Below are 27,558 nucleotides of genomic sequence, written 5' to 3'. Positions count from 1 at the left end.
CTATAGTTGAAGAGTTGTCACTGTCAAATCAAAATTGACGGTGGCAACTCTTCAACTACAGTACTGTTATTCCGATTCTAATTTATAATGCATTACAAAAAGAAAAAAATATGATAAAACTTGAAAAAAATGTCTAAATTTGACAAATAGAAAAAAATCCGTGAAACTTCATGAATTATTTTGGCACAAAGACTTCATGGCTAAACATGACATCATACAAATGAAAACTGACAAACTGGAGGTTATTTACGTTACCTGTACGCTTCAAATTCGGATAAAATTACATTAAATTGGTTAATTCAAGGTAGGTGTTGTTTTATTTTCGATTATATAGTAGTAATCGAACATTTGTTGATTCAATCAATTCAAAATGGCGGGTCCCTCCTTAGTTACGCCTGGTCAACTGTGGATTTGACAGCAACTTTTAGCCAATGAAAAAATTGTTACATCCAAATTGCATAAAATAGAATAATCAAATGGCAAAATCAAAAGCTCAAAAACATCCAATGAATGGATAACAACTGAATATTTCAATATTTCTTATGACATATTCTGAAATGCATGCACAAATTAAACCTAAAATTGAGTGTAAGTTGTAGCCCTGAATTAACCATAGTCTGTATCAACAAAATTACTTTTGCATGGTTTAATGTATCTAGATTTCCCATTGTATCTTAATCATAATGTTGTGATCCTAAACTTCATTTATGTAAATGGGACAATTAGCTTTGTTTCACCTGATAGGTTTGTTTTATTTGATAGACTAGTAGTATTTGAAAGCATTTAACAATTGCCTGTAAAGATAATAATGGTTACTTGTTTTCAAATATGTATTCTGAATCAGCTTAAATATTTCATTTTTTTTCATTCCTAGAAAAGAAATAATGCTATAATGCAAACCATAATGTTCTTTAATTTGTAATTTCTTTTTTTAAATCAATAGTAACCTTACCCTACTGGTAAGCTTAATAAAACAGATATATCTGACAGTTTATGACTAGGTAATCTTGATTTAATATCCCAAACTATCATTTACCTGGAAATTAGGTAGCAGAGTATTTGCTTTTCTTGCTTTATGTGAATCAGCTGTCTTTTGACCAGTCTGAGCTCTGGACTGAGGAGGAGTTGCCCTGGTTCTTTGACTTGCAGCTGTGTTTGGTGATGACTCATATTTCGTAAGGAATTCCTTATATTCAATAATTAGTTGAACCAGGTCCTGTATAGCATCAATGATGGCTATTATATACTCCACTTGAGCAGCGACAGAGTGAAGCATCTTCCAGGACTCACCAATATGGGTGTCATTCTGTCAAAAATGAAGATGACCACATAGAAAAAGAATTTGGCTTTAATTTTGAAATAAACTGTTATCACAGAGATATGTCTCGCCTATTTGTAATTTTGATAATGCAAACCATTTAAAGTCAATAGACCATGACTGAGGGGGCAGAGCCAAATAATCTCCATGGCAATGAGATGTGGCAATGCTAATTCATCTCCATACCAATTATCATTGACATACCACAAATGGATCTCCATAAACTGACCTCATCACAAACTAATACATGTAAAGTAAGCAAACCATTCAAAGTCAATAGATTATCATTGACCTACCATCAGTGGTTCCCCATAAAACTGACCTAATCACAAACTAAAACATTGTTGACGCCATCGTCACCGCCAACGCCGGAAACAGCATGCCTATGTCTCGATTTTTGACTCCGTCAAGGCGAGACAATAAAAAAATATGAAAATTTAGAATTTTCAGTAAAATAAATAAATAGTTTGAAAATTGATACATGTCAGGGATACTTGCTGACTACAAGGTGTATGAGTTTGTTGAAGCCATGCTGTGACCTATAGCTTAAATAGTTTCATTTGAACTCTGGGATAGTTTTCTACTTGGTAATCATACCACATCTCCTCATTTCTATATCAAGTTTATTAAAGTAATTCTAAACAATTTATCTGAATAAAGTATTTGAAAAAAGACATTAATGATATAAAGGTATCACAGTTTCAATTATCAATGAGAAGCCAAAACCTTAATTTGGCAAATATTTTACATCATAATAAAGTTGATTTGAGTTGAAGTTGAAAGTTGAAAAACACTTGATCCATACAAACAATATCAATATTGTTGAATTTGTTGTAGATTTTACATTGATGACAATTATGTTTTTTTTAAAGACCTTGACATCAAATCATAGATTAACATTTTCTGTAGTAGCTGCATCAGATTCTAGAAATAACTTTAGTTTAGATAGGATCTTAAGAAAGGTTCAGCCCTCTTAAAATCTTTAGATTATCTGTACCTGCTGAATAAGACTCTTGAGAAGGAGGGCCCTGTGAACTGTTATCCAATCAGATCTTGACTTGGCAGCAGCCATCATATAATCTAGATGATTGACAGAATTCTTTACATTAGGGCCAGTCATAGGATTGACTCCCTGTTTTGGTCCACCATTCTGATAGTGAAAGGCTGCCTGTAGTAATTAAAGATAACGCATTAATTTTAAAGTGGTACGTAACACTACAGGGAGATTACTTTGTAAAAATCATCTGATATTTTAATTATGTCCTATTGCTATGGCAATATTAAGATTCTCAATAATCAAACAAGTGTTTTTCAAACTGCTATGTATCCAATGAAATTTTTCCAATAAGGTGTGTGGTTCAAATTTTTTGAATTTTAGTCAAGATGTTTGGTAGTTGAGGAAACCAGTTATTTTTTTCAAATTTTGAAAATACACCTTTCAAATTCATTTAATATTCTATTTCCTGCACCTCGAAATTTCAAGTCATCCATTTGTTTATCATTTGTAAACTTTAAGTAATGGTGTCTTAAGGGAAAAAGGTAAGTTGATTTGTTCAATTTAGCAAAATTGAAAAGAAATTTCAGGTCAATGCAATGTCAATAATACATTTCTGTTTAATATGCTCTACAAGCAGTTAATACAATCTGTAATTTATGGTTCCAGTTTTTTTTAGAAAGACTATTTCCCTTTAAAATATTGAGATCAATTGCATTTAATCAAGTTTCTGTGTAATGTTTTTAGGACTGTGTTTCTTTTCTTTTCTTCTCTTGTCTTTTTTTTTTTTATATCTTTCAGCAATTGTGTTATTTGTGTTTCTTTAACTCATAGTTGTTTATTCCTCTGACATTGGTATCTTCTCCTTTTTCAAATGTTTACTTACCCTATCTCTACTAAGGAATATGCTTTGGTAAAATGCTACTGGATTATCTGGGAAGAATAGTTCTCCTCTGAAATACAGAAAACAAATATACATCACTGGTAAAATAAAATCATTAATAATTTGAAAATTGATTTTTTTTTCAGCATTCTTTGTTTGATGCACAGATAATTCCTTAGAGTTCTATATTTTTATTATTTCCCTTTTTTTCACCACAGAAAAGATGATATTAATCATAACTATAAAATTAACTCAATATGTGTTGGAAAAATGCATTAATCAATTTGCAGTTCTCAAATATCTTGGCATTGCACAAGGTAATGTTTTTCTCTGACTGGTTATGACGTCTTTACACTAAATCTATTGGATGTGGACGTGTACTGATTGATAATTAAGACTTAGATGCATTATTTTTTTCTTTTATGAGTTGTTAATGGCTTTGAACTAGCTTCAGTAACTGTGAGTACTCTGAGATTTGGGTCTTTATCTTGCTAAGATGTACAAGTACCGGGCCATGTCCAGTCTGTGTTTTTGTTAGATGTAGTTGTATTTGTATCCATCTGATGAGTTAAGCCTTTTTCAACTGATTTTAATTGATAGTTAGTTCTTGTGTTTTACTGTTACACCACTGTCCTAGGTTAGGGGTGGGTTGGGATCCCACTTACATGCTTAACCTTGCCACATTATGTATGAATGTGCCTGTCCCAAGTCAGGAACCTGTAATTCAGTGGTTGTCATTTGTTGCTGTGTTACATATTTGTTTTTCCCTTCATTTTTTTGTACATAAATTAGGCTGTTAGTTTTCTCGTTTGAATTGTTTTACATTCTTCATTTCAGAGCCTTTTATAGCTGACTATGGAATATGGGCTTTGCTCATCGTTGAAGGCCGTACAGTGACCTAATGTTATTAATTTCTGTGTCATTTTCTCTATTCTAAAGAATTGTCTCATTGGCAATAAAACCACATCCTCTTTTTAATAATATCTGCTTGCAACAATTTTTTTTTATTTGGTACATGGGTATGCATTGCTTTTAATCTAAATGAACACCCAGTTTTTTTGCCCCATTTATGGCCATAATGTTTTCTGGTTTGTGCGTGCGTCCCTCCGTTCGTCCGTTTGTCCCGCTTCAGGTTAAAGTTTTTGGTCAAGGTAGTTTTTGATGAAGTTGAAGTTCAATCAACTTGAAACTTAGTACACATGTTCCTTATGATATGATCTTTCTAATTTTAATGCCAAAGTAGAGATTTTCTTCCATTTTCACAGTCCACTGAACATAGAAAATGATAGTGCGGATGGGGCATCCGTGTACTAAGGACACATTATTGTTTTTATTTGTTGGAGTGTGTTGGTCAGTGTTTCTAGACTATGTTTCTGTCTTTTCATGTTTTTTTTTCCATTTTGTCCCTCTATTTCTCTCCAACTTATGGGTTATGGTATCGTCTATCTCTTTTCTAACTCACTCAATTTCATCATCTGTCATAAAGTGAAGTAGGAAATATTTTCTTACTGGAACATATCTCCATTGGTCCATTAAAACAAAGGCCTGCAAAAATAATGAATTGGAAATATCACAGATAATAATACATATTTCTCCCTTTATAATTCTTGTGTGTATTGTATTGTCTTGTGAAAGTGGTTCAATTGTTTCTAGCTTAACATCTAGGATTTGTATTATATATAAATCTTTGTAAACATCCATTAATTTTTATGTCATTAAATTCCATTGAAGCTCCTTGGTTATCCTAAGGGAAATCCAAAACAATAGTAATTCAAGTCCCAAAGGTATTTCTGGGATGGAGGAATAAGCAAAATGGCCAACACTGTTCATAAAGTATGCTAGAAACATTTAAAAATTTGATGAGAAGCAAAACCTATATAATCTAAATTTACATTAAAGCCACTAATATCCTTTATAACTAGTCCTTTAGAAAAATTGAGGACAGTATACAGCATGGTAATCCATAGGTTGAAGGTGTGCCAAGAAATATGGTCCTAAAATTTTCATATGAACTTGTTCAGTAGACAGTTATGGAGAAAAAACAGAGTTCATGCCTTAAAGATTAGTGTGTTACCAGTAAACTTTTATTTAGTCGGCATGCTTTCATTTGGCACTGCAAACAAGTAGCTTCACCATTTTCTACATTTGAAAATGCCTGTACCAAGTCAGGAATATGACAGTTCTTGTCCATTCGTTTTTGATGCGTTTTGTTGATTTTGCCATGTGATTATGGACTTTCTGAATTGATTTTCCTCCGAGTTCAGTATTTTTGTGATTCTACTTTTCATGTATCAAATTCAGAGATTTTTTAGTCTTATTCTTTTTAACCCCATATTTCTGTTCCATTAAGGTAACAAACTATAACCAACTTTACAGGGACTGATCTTTACCTTCATAAATATAGGTTCCTTTCTGTTACAGATTGTACAGAATTCTGATATAAATCCAGCTCTGAGTGTAAGTATGTCCTCCCATGTCCATCTATTCTGGCTTTCACCGAAATATATACCTGATACTGGGATCATATTCTTTTGTATCAGATCAACAAGGTAGTTCTGGACTAAAACGATAAAATAGACAAATTAAATCATGTTGAAATGATTGTAAATTAATGGAATTTAATGTGTTACAAGTACTATGCAACTACAACTGAAGGTATATAAAAAAAAAACGTAATGAATTTTGCATAATTTCTGTGTCATTAAATACCAATTTAAATAAAAAAAGGGCCAGTTTACTGTGGATTCATTATTATTCATTGGATATCAATTTTCGTTAATTTCATGGTCACCATTGGGAACCACAAATTTTAATGTTCAACGAATGTTTATTCTCTTTAAAGTTACATGCAGACTTTGGCAAAACCATGAATTTAAATATCCACGAAAAGGCAAGTTTTATAGCTGACTATGCGGTAAGGGCTTTGCTCATTGTTGAAGGCAGTACGGTGGCCTATAGTTGTTAATTTCTGTGTCATTTTGGTCTCTTGTGGAGAGTTGTCTCATTGGCAATCATACCACATCTTCTTTTTTTATATTTCCTCAATCTACGAAAATTGGTTTCCATGAATATAAATGAATCCACAGTATTCGACATTTTTAGAACTAAATTCATATAATTGTAAGTGATTACAATTTCTTTTTAGTGGCCATGGTCATTTTTGATTTGATTAGATTTTGATTTTTTGTGTTTTTATGCTACTTTTAAACACTGCCTTTGGGTTATTTCGTGGCAGCCAGTTTTTATGCACCTTATTGCTAATCCCGGCTGACCCGGCCGCTTGAACTTTTGACGCAAACAACAATCACTTTTCCATTGTGGCGTCAGATATTTTGTTTTATGACGTCAAAATTTTACAGGAACCTGTGTGATTTCCCGTAATGGTCGACAAATAGTGATAAGGTGTATTGGTGGAGGAAGCAGAAAAATGTATAAAAGTCAGCATTTTGGATTTAACAGGTTGATAGAATATACTTACCAATCATAGCAAACAGTTGAACTGCCTCCCCTTGACATCCAGGTGGTCCCATGATATAGCAATGTTCGTGTAACTCTACTTCATTTAAATATGGCTGCATTTTACCGTATAGTATGCTAGGACCACTTAATGCCAAACAAATACCAACCTAAAAATATATTTGTAGTTGTGTAATTATAATCAATACAATACAATATGCTTTATTTTAAAAACACTCCGTCACAATGACATGTGAAACAAGAGGTAAATTACACAATACAATCACATACATAATCAATGGGTTCACAGGAACACACGAGAGTCATAAAGCATGATACTTCTCAAAAACCTGAATCATTCACCTGGTAACAATATTGCATTTCAAAATAAATTTAACCTTTTTCATAATCAAAAAATGTTTTCAGAAATAATATTTTTTAATTATTTAATTGCAAATGTATAGCTTTTGATCAAAGTGAATAAATTATTTATTTTCAGTACTTATACTAATTTGTTTGGGTTTTATTTGTGTTGTTCAGTCTTTTTAATTTCCTATTTCCGTGTTTTGTAAATTGTACTTTGTCTTAATCATAGTTTTTCTTTTAAAATGAGTTTTTGTTGTCCAAATTTTCCTGTTACCAGTTTCTGCTTATCTATTAAAGTTTTCTAAATAATATGTATAAACCTGAAAATTTGTACATGTATTACAGTGAGTTGCTTGTAGGTGTTATGGTAAAATTTTACCTATAGCTCAACCTGTTTTTAAAATTGTCAACACAATAGGGACATTTAAATTGACCAGTTGGTATTGTTAGATTTAAATATACCTTGATTCTACCTGTACAGATTTTTACTCACCTAACCCAAAGTTTCAGCATGCTTTTTTCCTGAAGATTTTCTTACCTAGGATTATTCTATTAAAAATTGATAGGGAAGAAAATAATTTGGTTTTCATTGTTTTAAATCCCTGATATATTTGATTTATCTATTTTTTACCTAAAATTCTAAATCAGTAAAAGATTAAAATAAATATGTATTACTATGTTTGAAAATTTAAACTGTTTTTACACCAAAATGCTTCTTTAAAATTCGAACCCTTATACATAGTATTGTCCAGCTGCCAGTGAAACAAGAAATAGTTGTTCAGGGTGTTTACAGTTTAAATTTTCAGAGGGATATGTTGTTTTTTTCTTCACATGACCCTTCAAGATTCTCATTTTGGATTATTATTTGCAATGTTTTAAATCTTTTGGTGTCATTGTGCATACAATATTGGATTTATTTTATTTGAATTCACTACTCAGACTTTTTATAGCAATTTTGCTTCTTAAAATGTGATGTGTTTCTTTCAAGATTTTATTGTCATAAAGGACATCAAGGAGGAAATAATTCATTCAAACCGTTTTGTGGGGCTTACATATGATGTTGTACATATAAAATTCGAAATAATTTTGGAGTATACCTTGCTGTGTTTTTTCTTTGAAATCTATTATAATATTAGTGGGAGTTTGTGCATAAAATGCTGTGTTCACTAAAGGAATTCAATTTTTCATACGATGGGATTTAGTTATGTCAAAGATTTAAAGATTTCAAAACTGGAATTCAAGTAGGAGATATAGTATGAGTTCATCCAACATGTTTCTGTGGTTTTACATGTGATTTTTGAAATATTCATTATTAATTTTGGGATCTATTACAAATTTAAGATGATTCCCTATTTAAATGGGATCTTGGAAATGAAATAAAATGTTAAAGTAATGCAGTGGATATAGTCTAATCTAGTGATAAAGTGAAAAATAAAAGTAAAATATTCTAAAATATTCCTAACGTGAGGAAATGTTTTTTAAAAGTGAATGTGAAATTTGAAATAGTGATTATAAAATTCTGAATCAAATATTGTTTGAATAGGAAATGAAATAAAATGTTGAAGTAATGCAGTGGATATAGTCTAATCTAGTGATAAAGTGAAAAATGAAAGTAAAATATTCTAAAATATTCCTTACATGAGGAAATGTTTTAAGTGAATGTGAAATTGGAAATAGTCATTATAAAATTCTGAATCAAATATTGTTTGATTTTGAAATTTATTATAGGAAATGAAATAAAATGTTTACTGTGGATATATTAAAATCAGGTGATATATAGTAAAAATATAAATAAAATATTACAAAATATAAGTGAGGATAACTATTTGGAATATAGTAATGGAAATGATTCTGAATTGTGTATAGATTCTGCACCTGTTAAATTAGGATGTATATAATTGGAAGTTAATCAGAATTTATACTATGGATTTAGAAAAAAATCTAGTGAAGTAGTGAAAAATGAATAAAATTGGGAATTATTTAAAATCATTGGAATTCTGGATGAGATGTCAAATATTAGTGTAAATAAATTAATGAAATTGTGTATTCAAATATGATTTTGAGGTTTCATTAAAGTGAGTGAAATATTACGACTGGATTATTTAGGGTATTAAACACTGCTAGTAGTGGCTATGTAAACATTTAGATGAAATGTAGTGCATTTTAGGTCATGCAATTTTAAATTACATGTAACTGCAATAAAATAAAATATATGATATAGTCATTCTTGTTTGGCTTGATCACTCATAAGATTTTGAATGACAGTAAAATAAAAATTTCTCAATAGAATAATCCTAGGTAAAAAAAAGTTCAGGAAAAAAGCATGCTGAAACTTTTGGTTAGGTGAATAAATTTTTTTACAGGTAGCATCAAGGTAGATTTAAATCTAACAATACCAACTGGTCAATTTAAATGTCCCTATTGTGTTGACAATTTGAAAAACAGGTTGAGCTATAGGTAAAATTTTACCATAACACCTACAAGCAACTCACTGTAACAAAAATTGTCATTAAAAATAATATCTCAGTGACATACCATTTTTGTATTTCTTGTAATACTGATTATTTTTTATGTTAACAAAAATCTTGTAAAATCCTACAGGCTTAAGCAATAAGGAGCAAATACTAATTTCACAGCATTTAAATGTTGCATCCATATGCATAATAGACAAACGAGGTATTTAAATTAAATAAAACAGACCCTGTATGGACCTTTTCTCTGTATGTAGTTCTGTTGTGTCATCATGGAAACAATTTGACTTAAGTTCATGTAGATTCCAGTGTCTAAAACTTGTAATGCACATGGTGTTCCTAGAAATAAACAGACACAAGATACCATTATAGCAACATGCATAGGTCAATAATGATAGCATTATTTTCATGTAAATCAATTATAATGTTCAAGGTTTCATTTAAGATATGAAAATATTTTATATTTAGCTTTATTTCTAATCAATTTCTACTCTTTCAATTGCAAGTATTTGGTCACAGAGCAGTACATGCATTTTTATAAAAGGATTATTTTTATAATTGTCTCACCATGGAATTTTTGCTCATTGTTAAAGGTCATACAGTGCCCAGATAGTGTTTAAATAAAACAATTCCTGATAATCTTGCCTCTCATGAAAAGTTATATTGTTGTCAATCATATCACATCTTCTAATTTTTATGTTATTTAAGTTCAATGCATACAGCATTTAGTAAGAAATTAATTTTTCCCTAAAATTTCTATTTGACTTCTTACAAAATAAATTCATCATATAATTGTCTAAATGTTTTTGTCAAGCACACTTAAAATACAGATATATTGAGGTAAGATCAAATACAGTGTATTCATTTATTTACATGGAAATAAATTATTGTGGATTGAGGGAAATTTGTATCATGTTGAATTGTTCATCGATGTTTGATTTCCTGGTTTTGTTGAAATCTGCATACAAGGATTATTGATAATTAAAATCTGCCTTTACCCACGAAATACCAGAAAATAGGTATCATATGAATAATAGTGAAACCACAGTATTTTTGTTTTTGTGATTAAGGTGGTACCCAACACTTTCACTAAAATTAATTTGACTCGTTTAATTTTCATAAAATTTTGACAAAGTATTTACTTTGACACTTTAACAAGTATATAAATATTTCAAAAATTTTGAACCAACCGTTTTGTCAGAAAAATTACACTGGTTATATAGCAGTTTGACAAACAACAATTTTAATCATTGAGAAGCTTAATATTCCCTTTACAACACAAAATGTAATTAAAACGTTTAGCTGATTTTACAGAGTTATCTCCCTGTAGTGTTCGGTACCACCTTAAGATTCATGATTAAGTTATACTGACCATATGCATCAATTCCAGGAATGTTGTAAATAAAATTTTCTTTATCGTCTAACTTAATATTTGTATTTAAGATATTCTCTGTAATCACAGAATCTCTCTCAAAACACAGGTCCATTCTGTAATAATATTTGAACAATAACATTAAAATACTGATAAATTCTGCAAATAAGATGTGCATAAATTATTTCAAAATGAAACCTCCATTTTAAAACACCCATTCACGAGTTTCTAATCTATGCTCTTTGTTGACTGTTCTTACAAATATGAGTTAATGAATGGCAAACTTTAAGAAGAGTGAATCTGCATGTTAAAGTGTTGAAATCTTAATTCAAATATATAACTATCACTTGTATTAATAAGTATATAATATTCTCTCCATATACCATGGATTGATTTATCTCTGTGGGTACTAAATTTTGTGGATTGAGCAAAATTTGTATTTTCATGGATATTTTATTTCAAAGTTTTGCCAAAGTCACATACATATAAGCCTATTAAAAATTAGACATTTAAATTTGAGGTTCCCCTGTACCCACAATATCAACAACAAGAGGCTGTCACAACGACAGCAAACCGGATTTATTAACATTTATTTGTGTCCTGGCAATATCACAAGAACCATAACTGATGAATGCTGAAAGTGAAAATCGTCAATATCAAATTTGACCTCCATTTTGTAGTCAGTATCAACATATTAAAATTTGAAAAGCTTAGATTGAATGGTTCATTAGTAAATGGAACAACGTGAATGGAAACGCCATTTTATGATCTTTCAAGAACCATAACTCCTGAACGGTAAAAGTCAAAATCGTCATTATTGAACTTGACCTCTATTTTGTCATCAATATCAACAAAAATCAGTATCCAACAAATGAGAATGAATTCTTGTACATGTTAACCAGTAACAAATTGTTGTCAATTTTGTCTACCAGTAACAATTAACAAACCTCATAGCATTCTGTCTAAAGATTGTTGTTAGACGTGGGAAAGGATTTGGAGGGAAAAACTCTGCTGTCACCAACTCTGTCAAGTACTTGTGCCATGATTCATCTAAATGGGTATCAATCATGTACTGAAAAAAAATAAAATCAAATGTTAGGATCGTGTTTACATAAAAGGTCAACTATGTCGTATCTGAGAAAATATTTTGCAAGTTTCAATTTCAGTAATTTATGGAACTATTTTATATCTGTAAAATTGAACCATTAAAAAATTGAGCAAATGAAAAGTGACATGTTGAAAATATGGAATGAAACTATTGTGTATTTAGTTTTAAGACCTTTTTGAAAAGATATGAAAATATTCTTAAAAATTTTGAACTTCCAATGCAAAATTATTGAAATGTTTTACATTATTGAGACTTTGCAAAATTATATTAAACTTTTATCTTTAAATTCTGATATGATTGTTTGTATGCAGCATTTTCTTAAATTATAACAACTTTCAGTTTACCATTGTCATGCATTTCATCTTCAATTTTAATTCGCTACTTTTATTTCTTTCATGTTTTTGTTAATCTATCAAACCATTGTATTTGAGAATCTTCGTATTCTTGAATTTTAAATTATAAGTATTATTAGTTCTAGAAAAATTCTATTTAAGGTTTTACAACCCTACCACCATCTAAGTTACCTTAATGAAAACAGATTCCCTTGATATTGTCTTTGGAGCTGAATCCTTGGCCTCACATTCATCTATGTTTATTACTAAAAGCATATAAAAAAAATATTAAACATATTAATAAACTTTGTAATTTTTTCTCTCCATTTGTTACATTTGGCATATTCATGATGGCATATCATGGCTTGTTTTATGTTTTAATTTGATTCATATTTTTCATACCTGGGCCTTTTATAGCTTTCTATACAGTTCATAACCTCAAGGTTAAAGTTAAAGTTGGAAAGTAGATCTACATGAAAAACAAGCTATATTATAACAAGCTATATTATTGTCGTTTGTTTATGTGTTACTATAGTATTAATGAATGGGTATTTTTATAATGGCCCTGTTATATGTCCAAGGTCTGTAATAATGGTCGAGGAAGTCTGTAATGGCCCGAGGCAATGCCGATGGCCATTACAGACATCCGAGGCCATTATTACTGACCAAGGACATATAACAGGGCCATTATAAAAACACCCATTTCTTAATACATTTATTAACCAACTGAAAAAAGTGTATGTGTTGCTGCCAACTTGATGTACTCTCTTACTCTTTTAATGACAGTTTAGTTTGAAAAAAAATAATTTGTACTTCACCATGATCAAGCTTTAAATATACCAAATATCCAAGATATTAAGTTGAAAGAAGTTATGTGTTGAAAAACAGGATGAACAGTGATCCCTTTATGTGGTTCTTTAATGTTTGTTGCTGGTTACTAAATTAAATAAAATACAAAAAGGTATTATACTCTTTACAGCTTAATTTTATTAACTTTATTGAAAACCCTAACTGGGCTTAATACAGACAAGCTGGGCATTAATACAGGGCCATTACAGAAAAACAGGGCCATTACAGAAATAACAGGGCCATTACAGAAAAAAACAGGGCCATTACAGAAAAACAGGGCCATTACAGAAAAAAACAGGGCCATTACAGAAAAACAGGGCCATTACAGAAAATATGTTATTTTTAATAACCAGTCATTTTTGGCAATAATGTACTTAGTTGGTTAATAAATATTTGTTTTTCGTTCATTTTTTTTACATAAATAAGGCCGTTAGTTTTCTCTTTTTAATTGTTTTACATTGTCTTATTGGGGCCTTTTATAGCTGACTATGCGGTATGGGCTTTGCTCATTGTTGAAGGCCGTACGGTGACCTATAGTTGTTAACGTCTGTGTCATTTTGGTCTTTTGTGGATAGTTGTCTCATTGGCAATCATACTTCATCTTCTTTTTTATATATATTAAGTAATTAGATGATCAATATATATATACAATATTTCCCTGTCAATATTAAATCTCAAGTATTTAAAATCACACTGTTATGAATTTGACATTATTGTGCATTTACAAACCTAATCTTTCATGATTTATAATATTTTCATCTTCTAAGCCATGTACAACATCAGTTTCAAGGTCAACTCCCTATAAGCAGAAAAAATAAAATGTATGTTGTTGTTGTGGATTAGCTTATTTTCATACATACCAAATTTTCATATATTGTATTTTGGTTTAAACATGGAGCAGGATGTTTTAACCCTTCCAAAGAACCTGAGAACACCCCTTGTTTTTGTGAGGTTCTTGTTGCTCAGTCTTTAGTTTTCCATTTTGTGTTTCATATACTGTTGTTTGTATTATGGTTGTTTCTTTTGATTGTTGCCATGAAATTGTCAGTTGTATTAGACTAATGAGTTTGATTATCCCTTTAATATGTTTCATTTTTCTTTTTTTTAAACAAATTCTGCAAACAAAGCTAATATTTTTGTTGTGTTTATAAAAAAATAACAACAAAAAAGAGCATAATCATGATAATAGGTGTTACAAATATAAGGCTCTTTCCACAATGTAACTGGTGATTATAAAAAATATGTGGAGGAAATATGGAATATTAAATAACGTTTTTTATATTGTAAACTGTACATACCGCTGGATCCTGTCTGTTCCTGTGTCTAGTTATAGGTTGTGGTATAACATCTGGGAATGTAGACTTCATCGTAATAAGAATATCCTGGAATTTTTAAAAAAGAATGTCCTGATCATTGTAAAAAACTAAAAAGTTAGAAAGTCAGGAGCCTGTAAGTTAGTGGTGGTCATTTGTTGCTGTATGACATATTGGTTTTTGGTTTATTGTTTTGTACATAAATCAGGCTCTTAGGTTTTTCATTTTTGTCATTTCAGGGACTTCTATAGCTGGTTTTGCTCATGATCATTGTTGAAGGCTGTACATGTACAGTAACCTATAGTTGATAAATGTTATATTAGGTCATTTGGTCTCTGGTGGAGAGTTGTCTTATGACAATCATACAATATAATCTTATTTCTATACTTGCCAAGTAAAGACATAGGAATCTTTTTGAGTAACTCTGTTAAATTTTACGCCAAATTTTGTAGTTTTTGTTTTCCAATATTTCCTGATGAAAGTTTCTCATTTGGTAAATACTTGTCAAAGGATAAATTATCTGCCTGCAGTGAGTGATTGATTTCTCTTGTGAGAAATTTAAAGGTCCCATTGAATAAACCTCATAGAGAACAAGAGCTATTGCATGTGTTTCATGGTACCAATTTAAAGAACTTGCAAAAGTTTAAATCAACTGGTAAACTTAAGATGAATCTGTGGAAAAGTATATTTTTTCCCCAAATAAAAAGAACTATGAAAACCATCTTACCTTAAATATTGGACACCTGTTGAGACTATCCTCAGAGAGCTGTAGTAGAAGGGACATGCAGTACCAATTCATATTCTTCAATGTCTTTAGGGCCTGTTGAAATATTACTTCTATTTTATAATCATGATTTATTGATGTTTTATCGATCATAAGAAACACTATTTTAGTTAACAATGGTACATGTATGACTAATTTTAACAGTAAAACCTTTAATGAGAATTCCTAAATTAGCAGGCTTATGTTATTACAGTTTATGTTCAGGTATTTGATAATGGTACACATTGGTCAAACTCTTTTGAATATTATTTTCTTAGGGTAATGTTATACAACTCTATGTTTGAAAAAAAAATAAGACTACATCAGTTTTATGATTAAAATATTATTTTTGTTCAAACAGTCCAGAAATTTAACCAATTTTTTTTTCAAAACCCTGACATTTCAATTTTCTGTTTAAGCAAATCTATTTGGCAAGATCAGCCTTGTATTGCATGCTACCCAATCGATATATAAAATTTGAAGTTCACATTCATTAAGGAGGTAGAAAAATATGCAACATGAAGAATCCTCTTAAAATCAATAGCTATGTACAGGTATTCAGACCTACCATTTGTACATGGTCATATGACCCAAATTGAATCATACTATTGGGCATCAGATCATCAAGTTGTGCTACAGCTACCTTACCAACAGTTATCTGCTCATTACTTCTCTCATATCTGTAAGAAATGGTTATTTTTACAGATTCCTTCTGAACAAAATGGTAAACAAAAAAATGTTTAAAGTTTTTAGTAATATAACATGGTTAAAAACCTAATAATATTTTTTGGAGGGGTTCATATTGCTCAATGATAGTTTTCTATGTAGTTTTTAGTGAATTTGTTATCTATTCTAAGTTTTTCATTTATTATAATCACAAAATCAGGTTTTCTTTGAATCATGAGTTTTGAATGTACCCTTCGAACCTTTAGTCCCTTTTTCATGTTATTTCAAATTGATATATAATTTCATGAAAAACCTTCTTCATTATTGTACATTATAGGCTTGACTCATTTGCATATAAATATCAGTCATTCTAATTTATACATCAATTGTATATATCACATAAAAATAAAAGTTTTAATTTTACTATATTAATATTATTATCATGAAGTGAGCTTCACTTTATAATTCTGAGATGAATAAGTAATTTTATGTTTACTGAATGTACATGTGGGTTTTTCGTAACTGTTATCTTACACAATAAAACTATGACAAACGTGTGCATTTGTTATTTTTTTTTGCCTTGCATGGGACAAAAGTTATCAGAATAGACAACAAACCACATGTACTTACAAATTTCTAAGGAATGTACTTACAAATTACTTAGAAACAGGTGAACAAAAGATTCTCTGTATAATGCCAGGTATTCCCTCATTGGTCCTGTTTCTTGTCTCTAAAACATTACAAAATATTATTAATGTTATGGTTGAAATAATGTCTTTCTATGTTGTGATGTTACACTATTGTTTCAGATAAGGGTGAAGGTTGGTACCAATTAAAATGTTTAAACCCGCTGCATTTGTTTTCACCTGTCCTAAGTCAGGAATCTGATGTTCAGTAGTTGTCGTTTGTTGATGTGGTTAACACGTGTTTCTCATTTCTTGTTTTTTTATATAGATTAGACTGTTGATTTTCCCGTTTGAATGGTTTTACACGAGTCATTATTGGGGCCCTTTATAGCTTGCTGTTCGAAGTGAGCCAAGGCTCTGTATCTTGGATGGAGAGTTGACTCATTGGCTCTTATACCACATTTTCTTATATCTATTTGCTCTCAATATGTATTTTGGTTACTTGTGTTTTTGGTGTACTGTCTGATTCAAAAAAACATTTTATTCCATTGTTTATACATATTGATAGTTTATACAATATTTGATTGGTTGAGACTATCACACGTGTCTTTGAACAAATCTTCATATTCCCCTCTGAAATGTCAGGACTAAATCATGCGATGTTACACACTGTTTATGTACATAACATCTTGAACTTATTATTTTCTAAATAGCGATAGCAAATATGATTATCATTTTCAAATTTATTTCAGACCTTAAAACAAACAGACTTATTATATATACAGTCGACGTTCGTTATCTCGAAGTCAGCCGGACCAGAGAAATATTTCGAGATACACATAGTTCGACTCAAACAAAAACCAGAAGTTTGACAGAACAAGGGACACAACTCTTGTTTAGCTTGATAAAGCTAAAATAAATCCAGTTGAATATTGGAAGGGGATCGATATTCTGGTATCAGATCAATGTACCTGTATGTCAAGGTCTTTCATTATTATCACAACATTATTTTTACTTTTACAATTGTTTCAGTTACAATCTTTTCCTATGGCTTTTATCTGAGAGAATAATTTCCAATCGATAGTTCTGTTATTCAGGTCATTTATAGTTGACAAAATTGTTTATTCTTGAATACATGTACAAGAGACTTTAGAAAATTAAGATTCCTCTTCATTTTGTTTTATCTCACTCTTTCTTTTCAAAAGAAAATACAACAAGATTAAAGACGCAGATTGAGTAGTTTTTAGTTGATCGTCAACGGAAGTCATAATCCTTACTTATACACACCCAAGCTCATTAGTGTAAATCACAATTAATTGTTTTGTAAACATTTTAATTACTTTTTCATGAACATTAACAATGCATCACTAATTTTTTATAAAAATTCTATAAAATATAATCTTTAAGGTAAACACTCGTGGAAATAGCATGTCATAAATCAATACAGTGGTCAGTGACTGGAAATTTAATTACACGTGTATTGTCAGATTAAGGTAACACGATACCGAATGGCATATCTCCCGATTTCCAAAATTTTTGGCATACGTGTACTTTGAATCGAGTTACATCGGAATATGTAATAAAAAATGGGGGTCACCATTTTTGTTTTTTTGTAATTTTCATAGGAAAACGTCAATTTTGGCGACAAATTTACTTAGGTATATAGGGGAAATGCCTTTTTTTCGGCTTACTTTTTTAGATTTTCGAATGGATGGCTATTTTCTTATATACGGAGAAAAACAAAAAACTAACATAATATCCAGGATTGCATAGTGAATCCATACACGTATAGAAACTCATATGTCACCATCCTTGTTTTTGAAATAAATGGCTTCAAAGTTGATCGATAGGCCTAGAATTTGACCAAAAACGTGTGACGTTATGGTGTACGGAATATAACGTTATTCCTTCTCAGAGAAATGGAAAAAAAAATATGTGTCGGGATCTGAATGAGTATATTTTATTTTCATTTCCCCTGTCGACTGTCGTAAAGTTCCTAGTAATGCAATATAAAATTCTACTGAATCAGATATGATTTTATTTCGTCCTGCACATGGAATTTCACTCATATGAATTAATATTAAAATCGTCTGATTTTCACACCAAACGAGCATATACTTGAAACTTGCGTGAACAGGTTCCATGTGAATATTATGAGAATAGTTCATGCATAAATCACCGGAATTTTGTACAGGTTAAATTCACGTAAATATTTGAAATAAAAATATCTTTGTTCTAAAATTTGATTAAAACCATAAAAAATACCATCAGATTTTTGTTAAGTTTACGTGAAAATTAAAAGAAACATTTCACGTGAGATTCATCCGAATTGCTGATTTTTAACTCCATCATATTAGACAATGATGGTATAATCACTGCATCACGTGATGCAGAAATATAGTATTTTAAAAAAATTGACTCATTTAACAGTTTTTTAATTGCTCGGTTTGATGGTTGTTTAACGTTCAGTGGCAACTAGTTCATGCATTTTCGGGACGATACAATACAATTTTGAAGACAGTTGTTTATAAAAGACACATTTGATGCACCAGTCAAAAAAGATTAAACATTCTGTTATTTGTGAAAATAATGAGGGAAAATAATGACCCTGATAAAATACACATTCCAAAAAATAAAATAACACAACTCCAAGAAAAATTCAAAACGAAAAAATCCCTTATCAAATGACGAAATCAAAAGCTGAAAAACATCAAAAGAATGATAAACAGCTGTCATATTCTTGACTTGGTACATACAATACATGTAGTATAGTGTACTCTGCGTGGTGTAAATGTGTTACTTGGTTGCTCAACAAGTCGGACAAACCTTGTAAACTGTTAACCCGAATAATTCAGTCGTTATATTCCATTTCATTTGTGAAAAATTATTTACATAACAAATCTGGAGATCATATATGCATTCTTTATATAAGTAAAACAACTGCGAAATTTAAAAGTTCGAGCTTGAAATTCAACTTGTATCAGATGTAAACCGGAGTCTGTACTCTGTACATGTGCTTTTGTATTTTATCAAAATGCCTAATCCAGCAACCTGTCATGAAACAAAATAGAAAATCCAGACGATATGCGCACCTATAATATTATGACTAGTAACACAAGGTACATAGTTTTAAAGCTGAAGCAAAACGACTGTAGTCCTAAATAATTAGCCGAATTAACTCTATATATACTAAGTGCGGGATTAACGGTCGAACGGACAAATGTTAAACAATATGATGATACGTGCTCTATAAGTAATTTGGTGACAATGCATATTTTTTAATCAGTTCATATATTATGAATGGAATGTTAATTTGGAGATCTGAAATGTAGTAGCAATGTAAGAAGGCTAGCATTTCCGTCATTTCGTCTTTGGTGGAAAGTTGATTAATTGGAAATTTTACCGCATCTCCTTATATTTCATTATGGTTTGAGTTTTCTAGAGAAGAGCAAAAGTTTTAAGACTTAAACTAATATTTACCAAGAGACTGAAATGTTACTGTAACAATTATACTACACATACTCAAAATTTTCCAATGTTTACTAAAACTACAAATAAGAAGTGTAAAGATACTTTTTCAATTAGCATTAGTTACAAGTTTCTTGATGTCTTCCAGGCGTTTAATTAATGCCCTGCTGTTGCTATTTTATAAATTGCATATCATATATCTCCATTTATCATTCTATCAGCCAACTTTTGTACAAATAACATGTACATGTACACATTTTTGTATTTGTACTTGTACTTTTACAAATAAAGTCTCATGTTACCCTACTGCCACAATGAGCAAGCGGTAACGGAGATATTTAGTTTTGCGTAACTGTTCAATTTTGGTCTTCCTTGCGGTCTGCGTTTAAACTTTGTCGAATTTAAAAAAAAAACAAAAAAATAGAGGCAATGATATAAATTTTATCAACTTAAGTTCCAAGTGACGGGTGTAAATTGTAGGATTGATTGATTTGATTATTGGTTGGTTAACGTCCAGTGGAAAATATTTCATGCATGTTCAGGACGAGAACAAGTTAACAATAAATACAATAGGTAGTTTTTGCAATAGAGGCAGGGTATCCGCGATGATGGTCGGGAAAATTTTAACTGACGCTATACATGTATATATATAAATATACTAGTTCTAAAAACTAATTTTAAGAAAGAAACTTTCCGGGCCTTTTCCGACGCCTAGTATGCGAGCAATATGGCCCTCAGAGCCTAAAAGATAGCTTTGTTAATTTTCTTTCAGTCGTTTTGTCTCCCAACTTGTACATGTACATTATTTCCAACTCAAAACTAAAATCCACCGAATTGCCATGCAAGCGTAAATTAACACGAATATAAAATCTAAATGATTACAAGATCTTGCTTTTTTACAGTCTCCTGCCGTTTGAATAATAAAAAGTCAGTCGTTTGCATGTAAATTTAGAGAAAAAAAATTATAACGGAATCAGGGAACACGGAACCGGTCTGACTACAGCCAGCCCCAACTATCAACTTGCGTTTGTAGACGCAAGCTGGCTTTATTCAGACTGTAACGGAACCTGGATTTTGTTTTTTTTTTTTTGCCGAATCAAGTGTCCATGTATTTCTCAGCCTTCGTTAACTTTCTAATGTTTCATTCCGATGTTTCTGTCCGTCCTGAATAGACCTGGTTTATACGATTACAAAGCTGGCACTGTATTTTAAAATATTTCCAAAACTATATCGAATTTACTCTGTACAAACCAATGGATTTCAGAGACTGTTTACACATGGAACACAGGAAAAGTAATTCGGCTAAATAACCACTTTTTTACATTCCATACAAACAAACTTGTTTCTGTATGATTTTCAACGTCTTCTTGTATTGTGCTTTTCCCCCTAATCATATCCGTATTCTCATCCAAATAAATTTAAATTTTGTCCGAGCGTGTTTTTGATGACCATTTTAAAACGAATTTAATAGTTGTAAAATTCCCCGGTTTTTTTTTCACACATCATCCTAAGCTTCTATAAATTAGATTTCTACTTTCAAAACAAAATTTCATGGGGATACGGTGTGAATCATGAATAAGTACTTATTGCAAAAATAAACCAAGGTTTATTTTTATAAATTGTTATTTGGATGGAGAGTTGTCTCATTGGCACTCACACCACATCTTCCTATATCTATACCACGAATAAAAATAAAGTGATAAAACTGTGTCTGTTATGTAAAGAACATATTTAGATTAAGCGTGCACATGTTTTAATATCAAAGAAACAGAATATTAAAAAGTAAGGTAATACTTTTTAAAGATTAACAATGAGCAGAATGATTGCCGGAAAACGATAAAACAATCTATGTCAAATAACCGCTACGTATTGCATCAAAACTCTTGGCACTCTGCATCTAGGGAAAGTTACCGTTAAAAATGTCACACAAAACTCGCTGTATTGGCTTATATGTATTCATGAACGTTATTCGATAACGTCAGGAACGATAACTCATGGCGTAACGTCATTCGGTATCGTGTTACCTTAACTCTTTAATCCATTTAAAAGCCAGAGGTCATGTTTTGACATATGTGTACTAGTTCAAAATAAATAATGAATTTTTAATGCTTTTGTTAACCTTGGGATCGTAAATTTAGTTCGACTCAACCGAAATTTCGACTCATCCAATTGGAGTCGAATTACAAACATTTATATGGAACAAAGTTCGGGACCATGTGAAAACTTCGACTCATCCGAAATTTCGAGTCAACCGAGTTTGAGACAACGAGAGTTAACTGTAATGTGTATCCTTACTATTTATCAATATGTATGTCGTGTTTGGTAATAAAAACAAGTGGATAGAAAAATGCTGGTATGCAAACTAAAACATGAAGTTCAGATAGTATATACAAAGCATATAGGCAGGTGGAATAACTAATCCATTTCCCTTGGCCTAAGAGATATGAAGATTTCTTCACCCTCGAAAAACCATATTTCACTCGGGCAGAGCACTCGTGAAATATGAATATTCTTGGGTGAACAAATCTTCATATCTCACTCAGGCACAGGAAATAAATGTATAATGTCTCATTTTCTTCATGTAGAGTGAAATGTTACAATTAATGTAAATCATAATAATCATATCATTAATCATTATAATCATAATGCATAATACTGATTTAATACATATCATAAAAATGATCTTTACTCACATTAACAAAAGCTTTGAGTATATAACGTAATGTTTTATTCTGTTCCATTATTAAGTATAATGATCTTTACTCACATTAACAAAAGCTTTGAGTATATAACGTAATGTTTTATTCTGTTCCATTATCAGGTATAATGATCTTTACTCACGTTAACAAAAGCTTTGAGTATATAACGTAATGTTTTATTCTGTTCCATTATTAATTTATGATCTTTACTCACGTTAACAAAAGCTTTGAGTATATAACGTAATGTTTTATTCTGTTCCATTATTAAGTATAATGATCTTTACTCACGTTAACAAAAGCTTTGAGTATATAACGTAATGTTTTATTCTGTTCCATTATCAGGTATAATGATCTTTACTCACATTAACAAAAGCTTTGAGTATATAACGTAATGTTTTATTCTGTTCCATTATTAGGTATAATGATCTTTACTCACGTTAACAAAAGCTTTGAGTATATAACGTAATGTTTTATTCTGTTCCATTATCAGGTATAATGATCTTTACTCACGTTAACAAAAGCTTTGAGTATATAACGTAATGTTTTATTCTGTTCCATTATTAGGTATAATGATCTTTACTCACGTTAACAAAAGCTTTGAGTATATAACGTAATGTTTTATTCTGTTCCATTATTAGGTATAATGATCTTTACTCACGTTAACAAAAGCTTTGAGTATATAACGTAATGTTTTATTCTGTTCCATTATTAAGTATAATGATCTTTACTCACGTTAACAAAAGCTTTGAGTATATAACGTAATGTTTTATTCTGTTCCATTATTAAGTATAATGATCTTTACTCACGTTAACAAAAGCTTTGAGTATATAACGTAATGTTTTATTCTGTTCCATTATCAGGTATAATGATCTTTACTCACATTAACAAAAGCTTTGAGTATATAACGTAATGTTTTATTCTGTTCCATTATCAGGTATAATGATCTTTACTCACGTTAACAAAAGCTTTGAGTATATAACGTAATGTTTTATTCTGTTCCATTATTAAGTATAATGATCTTTACTCACGTTAACAAAAGCTTTGAGTATATAACGTAATTTTTTATTCTGTTCCATTATTAGGTATAATGATCTTTACTCACGTTAACAAAAGCTTTGAGTATATAACGTAATGTTTTATTCTGTTCCATTATCAGGTATAATGATCTTTACTCACGTTAACAAAAGCTTTGAGTATATAACGTAATGTTTTATTCTGTTCCCTTATCAGGTATAATGATCTTTACTCACGTTAACAAAAGCTTTGAGTATATAACTGATGTTTTATTCTGTTCCATTATCAGGTATAATGATCTTTACTCACATTAACAAAAGCTTTGAGTATATAACGTAATGTTTTATTCTGTTCCATTATTAAGTATAATGATCTTTACTCACGTTAACAAAAGCTTTGAGTATATAACGTAATGTTTTATTCTGTTCCATTATTAAGTATAATGATCTTTACTCACGTTAACAAAAGCTTTGAGTATATAATGTAATGTTTTATTCTGTTCCATTATCAGGTATAATGATCTTTACTCACGTTAACAAAAGCTTTGAGTATATAACGTAATGTTTTATTCTGTTCCATTATTAGGTATAATGATCTTTACTCACGTTAACAAAAGCTTTGAGTATATAACGTAATGTTTTATTCTGTTCCATTATTAGGTATAATGATCTTTACTCACGTTAACAAAAGCTTTGAGTATATAACGTAATTTTTTATTCTGTTCCATTATCAGGTATAATGATCTTTACTCACATTAACAAAAGCTTTGAGTATATAACGTAATGTTTTATTCTGTTCCATTATCAGGTATAATGATCTTTACTCACATTAACAAAAGCTTTGAGTATATAACGTAATGTTTTATTCTGTTCCATTATCAGGTATAATGATCTTTACTCACGTTAACAAAAGCTTTGAGTATATAACGTAATGTTTTATTCTGTTCCATTATTAGGTATAATGATCTTTACTCACGTTAACAAAAGCTTTGAGTATATAACGTAATGTTTTATTCTGTTCCATTATTAGGTATACTGATCTTTACTCACGTTAACAAAAGCTTTGAGTATATAACGTAATGTTTTATTCTGTTCCATTATCAGGTATAATGATCTTTACTCACGTTAACAAAAGCTTTGAGTATATAACGTAATGTTTTATTCTGTTCCATTATTAGGTATAATGATCTTTACTCACATTAACAAAAGCTTTGAGTATATAACGTAATGTTTTATTCTGTTCCATTATCAGGTATAATGATCTTTACTCACGTTAACAAAAGCTTTGAGTATATAACGTAATGTTTTATTCTGTTCCATTATTAGGTATAATGATCTTTACTCACGTTAACAAAAGCTTTGAGTATATAACGTAATGTTTTATTCTGTTCCATTATTAAGTATAATGATCTTTACTCACGTTAACAAAAGCTTTGAGTATATAACGTAATGTTTTATTCTGTTCCATTATCAGGTATAATGATCTTTACTCACGTTAACAAAAGCTTTGAGTATATAACGTAATGTTTTATTCTGTTCCATTATCAGGTATAATGATCTTTACTCACGTTAACAAAAGCTTTGAGTATATAACGTAATGTTTTATTCTGTTCCATTATTAGGTATAATGATCTTTACTCACATTAACAAAAGCTTTGAGTATATAACGTAATGTTTTATTCTGTTCCATTATTAGGTATAATGATCTTTACTCACGTTAACAAAAGCTTTGAGTATATAACGTAATGTTTTATTCTGTTCCATTATCAGGTATAATGATCTTTACTCACGTTAACAAAAGCTTTGAGTATATAACGTAATGTTTTATTCTGTTCCATTATTAGGTATAATGATCTTTACTCACGTTAACAAAAGCTTTGAGTATATAACGTAATGTTTTATTCTGTTCCATTATTAGGTATAATGATCTTTACTCACGTTAACAAAAGCTTTGAGTATATAACGTAATGTTTTATTCTGTTCCATTATTAAGTATAATGATCTTTACTCACGTTAACAAAAGCTTTGAGTATATAACGTAATGTTTTATTCTGTTCCATTATTAAGTATAATGATCTTTACTCACGTTAACAAAAGCTTTGAGTATATAACGTAATGTTTTATTCTGTTCCATTATCAGGTATAATGATCTTTACTCACATTAACAAAAGCTTTGAGTATATAACGTAATGTTTTATTCTGTTCCATTATCAGGTATAATGATCTTTACTCACGTTAACAAAAGCTTTGAGTATATAACGTAATGTTTTATTCTGTTCCATTATTAAGTATAATGATCTTTACTCACGTTAACAAAAGCTTTGAGTATATAACGTAATTTTTTATTCTGTTCCATTATTAGGTATAATGATCTTTACTCACGTTAACAAAAGCTTTGAGTATATAACGTAATGTTTTATTCTGTTCCATTATCAGGTATAATGATCTTTACTCACGTTAACAAAAGCTTTGAGTATATAACGTAATGTTTTATTCTGTTCCCTTATCAGGTATAATGATCTTTACTCACGTTAACAAAAGCTTTGAGTATATAACTGATGTTTTATTCTGTTCCATTATCAGGTATAATGATCTTTACTCACATTAACAAAAGCTTTGAGTATATAACGTAATGTTTTATTCTGTTCCATTATTAAGTATAATGATCTTTACTCACGTTAACAAAAGCTTTGAGTATATAACGTAATGTTTTATTCTGTTCCATTATTAAGTATAATGATCTTTACTCACGTTAACAAAAGCTTTGAGTATATAATGTAATGTTTTATTCTGTTCCATTATCAGGTATAATGATCTTTACTCACGTTAACAAAAGCTTTGAGTATATAACGTAATGTTTTATTCTGTTCCATTATTAGGTATAATGATCTTTACTCACGTTAACAAAAGCTTTGAGTATATAACGTAATGTTTTATTCTGTTCCATTATTAGGTATAATGATCTTTACTCACGTTAACAAAAGCTTTGAGTATATAACGTAATGTTTTATTCTGTTCCATTATTAGGTATAATGATCTTTACTCACGTTAACAAAAGCTTTGAGTATATAACGTAATTTTTTATTCTGTTCCATTATCAGGTATAATGATCTTTACTCACATTAACAAAAGCTTTGAGTATATAACGTAATGTTTTATTCTGTTCCATTATCAGGTATAATGATCTTTACTCACATTAACAAAAGCTTTGAGTATATAACGTAATGTTTTATTCTGTTCCATTATCAGGTATAATGATCTTTACTCACGTTAACAAAAGCTTTGAGTATATAACGTAATGTTTTATTCTGTTCCATTATTAGGTATAATGATCTTTACTCACGTTAACAAAAGCTTTGAGTATATAACGTAATGTTTTATTCTGTTCCATTATTAGGTATACTGATCTTTACTCACGTTAACAAAAGCTTTGAGTATATAACGTAATGTTTTATTCTGTTCCATTATCAGGTATAATGATCTTTACTCACGTTAACAAAAGCTTTGAGTATATAACGTAATGTTTTATTCTGTTCCATTATTAGGTATAATGATCTTTACTCACATTAACAAAAGCTTTGAGTATATAACGTAATGTTTTATTCTGTTCCATTATCAGGTATAATGATCTTTACTCACGTTAACAAAAGCTTTGAGTATATAACGTAATGTTTTATTCTGTTCCATTATTAGGTATAATGATCTTTACTCACGTTAACAAAAGCTTTGAGTATATAACGTAATGTTTTATTCTGTTCCATTATTAAGTATAATGATCTTTACTCACGTTAACAAAAGCTTTGAGTATATAACGTAATGTTTTATTCTGTTCCATTATCAGGTATAATGATCTTTACTCAC

At 30.0% G+C, this 27,558-nt stretch overlaps 1 protein-coding gene across 1 annotated transcript in view; it reads right to left on the bottom strand.

Annotated features, from left to right (window-relative positions):
- Positions 1–27,558, bottom strand: part of LOC143075895 (uncharacterized) — a 46,255-nt gene that overhangs the window by 1,005 nt on the left and 17,692 nt on the right. Inside the window, exons 15-29 of the mRNA XM_076251474.1 lie at positions 16,545–16,621; positions 15,794–15,905; positions 15,190–15,282; positions 14,448–14,531; positions 13,879–13,948; positions 12,493–12,566; positions 11,808–11,932; positions 10,861–10,976; positions 9,718–9,827; positions 6,674–6,821; positions 5,586–5,755; positions 4,658–4,740; positions 3,199–3,265; positions 2,316–2,486; positions 1,037–1,306 (exon numbers count right to left, since the gene is read on the bottom strand). Of these exons, the coding sequence (XP_076107589.1) occupies positions 1,037–1,306; positions 2,316–2,486; positions 3,199–3,265; positions 4,658–4,740; positions 5,586–5,755; positions 6,674–6,821; positions 9,718–9,827; positions 10,861–10,976; positions 11,808–11,932; positions 12,493–12,566; positions 13,879–13,948; positions 14,448–14,531; positions 15,190–15,282; positions 15,794–15,905; positions 16,545–16,621 (1,770 nt within the window). The remainder of the gene's footprint in view (positions 1–1,036; positions 1,307–2,315; positions 2,487–3,198; positions 3,266–4,657; positions 4,741–5,585; positions 5,756–6,673; positions 6,822–9,717; positions 9,828–10,860; positions 10,977–11,807; positions 11,933–12,492; positions 12,567–13,878; positions 13,949–14,447; positions 14,532–15,189; positions 15,283–15,793; positions 15,906–16,544; positions 16,622–27,558) is intronic.

The sequence above is a fragment of the Mytilus galloprovincialis genome, chromosome 5 (assembly GCF_965363235.1).
Source record: "Mytilus galloprovincialis chromosome 5, xbMytGall1.hap1.1, whole genome shotgun sequence".
Classification (NCBI taxonomy): domain Eukaryota; kingdom Metazoa; phylum Mollusca; class Bivalvia; order Mytilida; family Mytilidae; genus Mytilus; species Mytilus galloprovincialis.
Note: the sequence above shows the minus strand (reverse complement) of the source record. Positions and strands in the feature narration are given on the sequence as shown.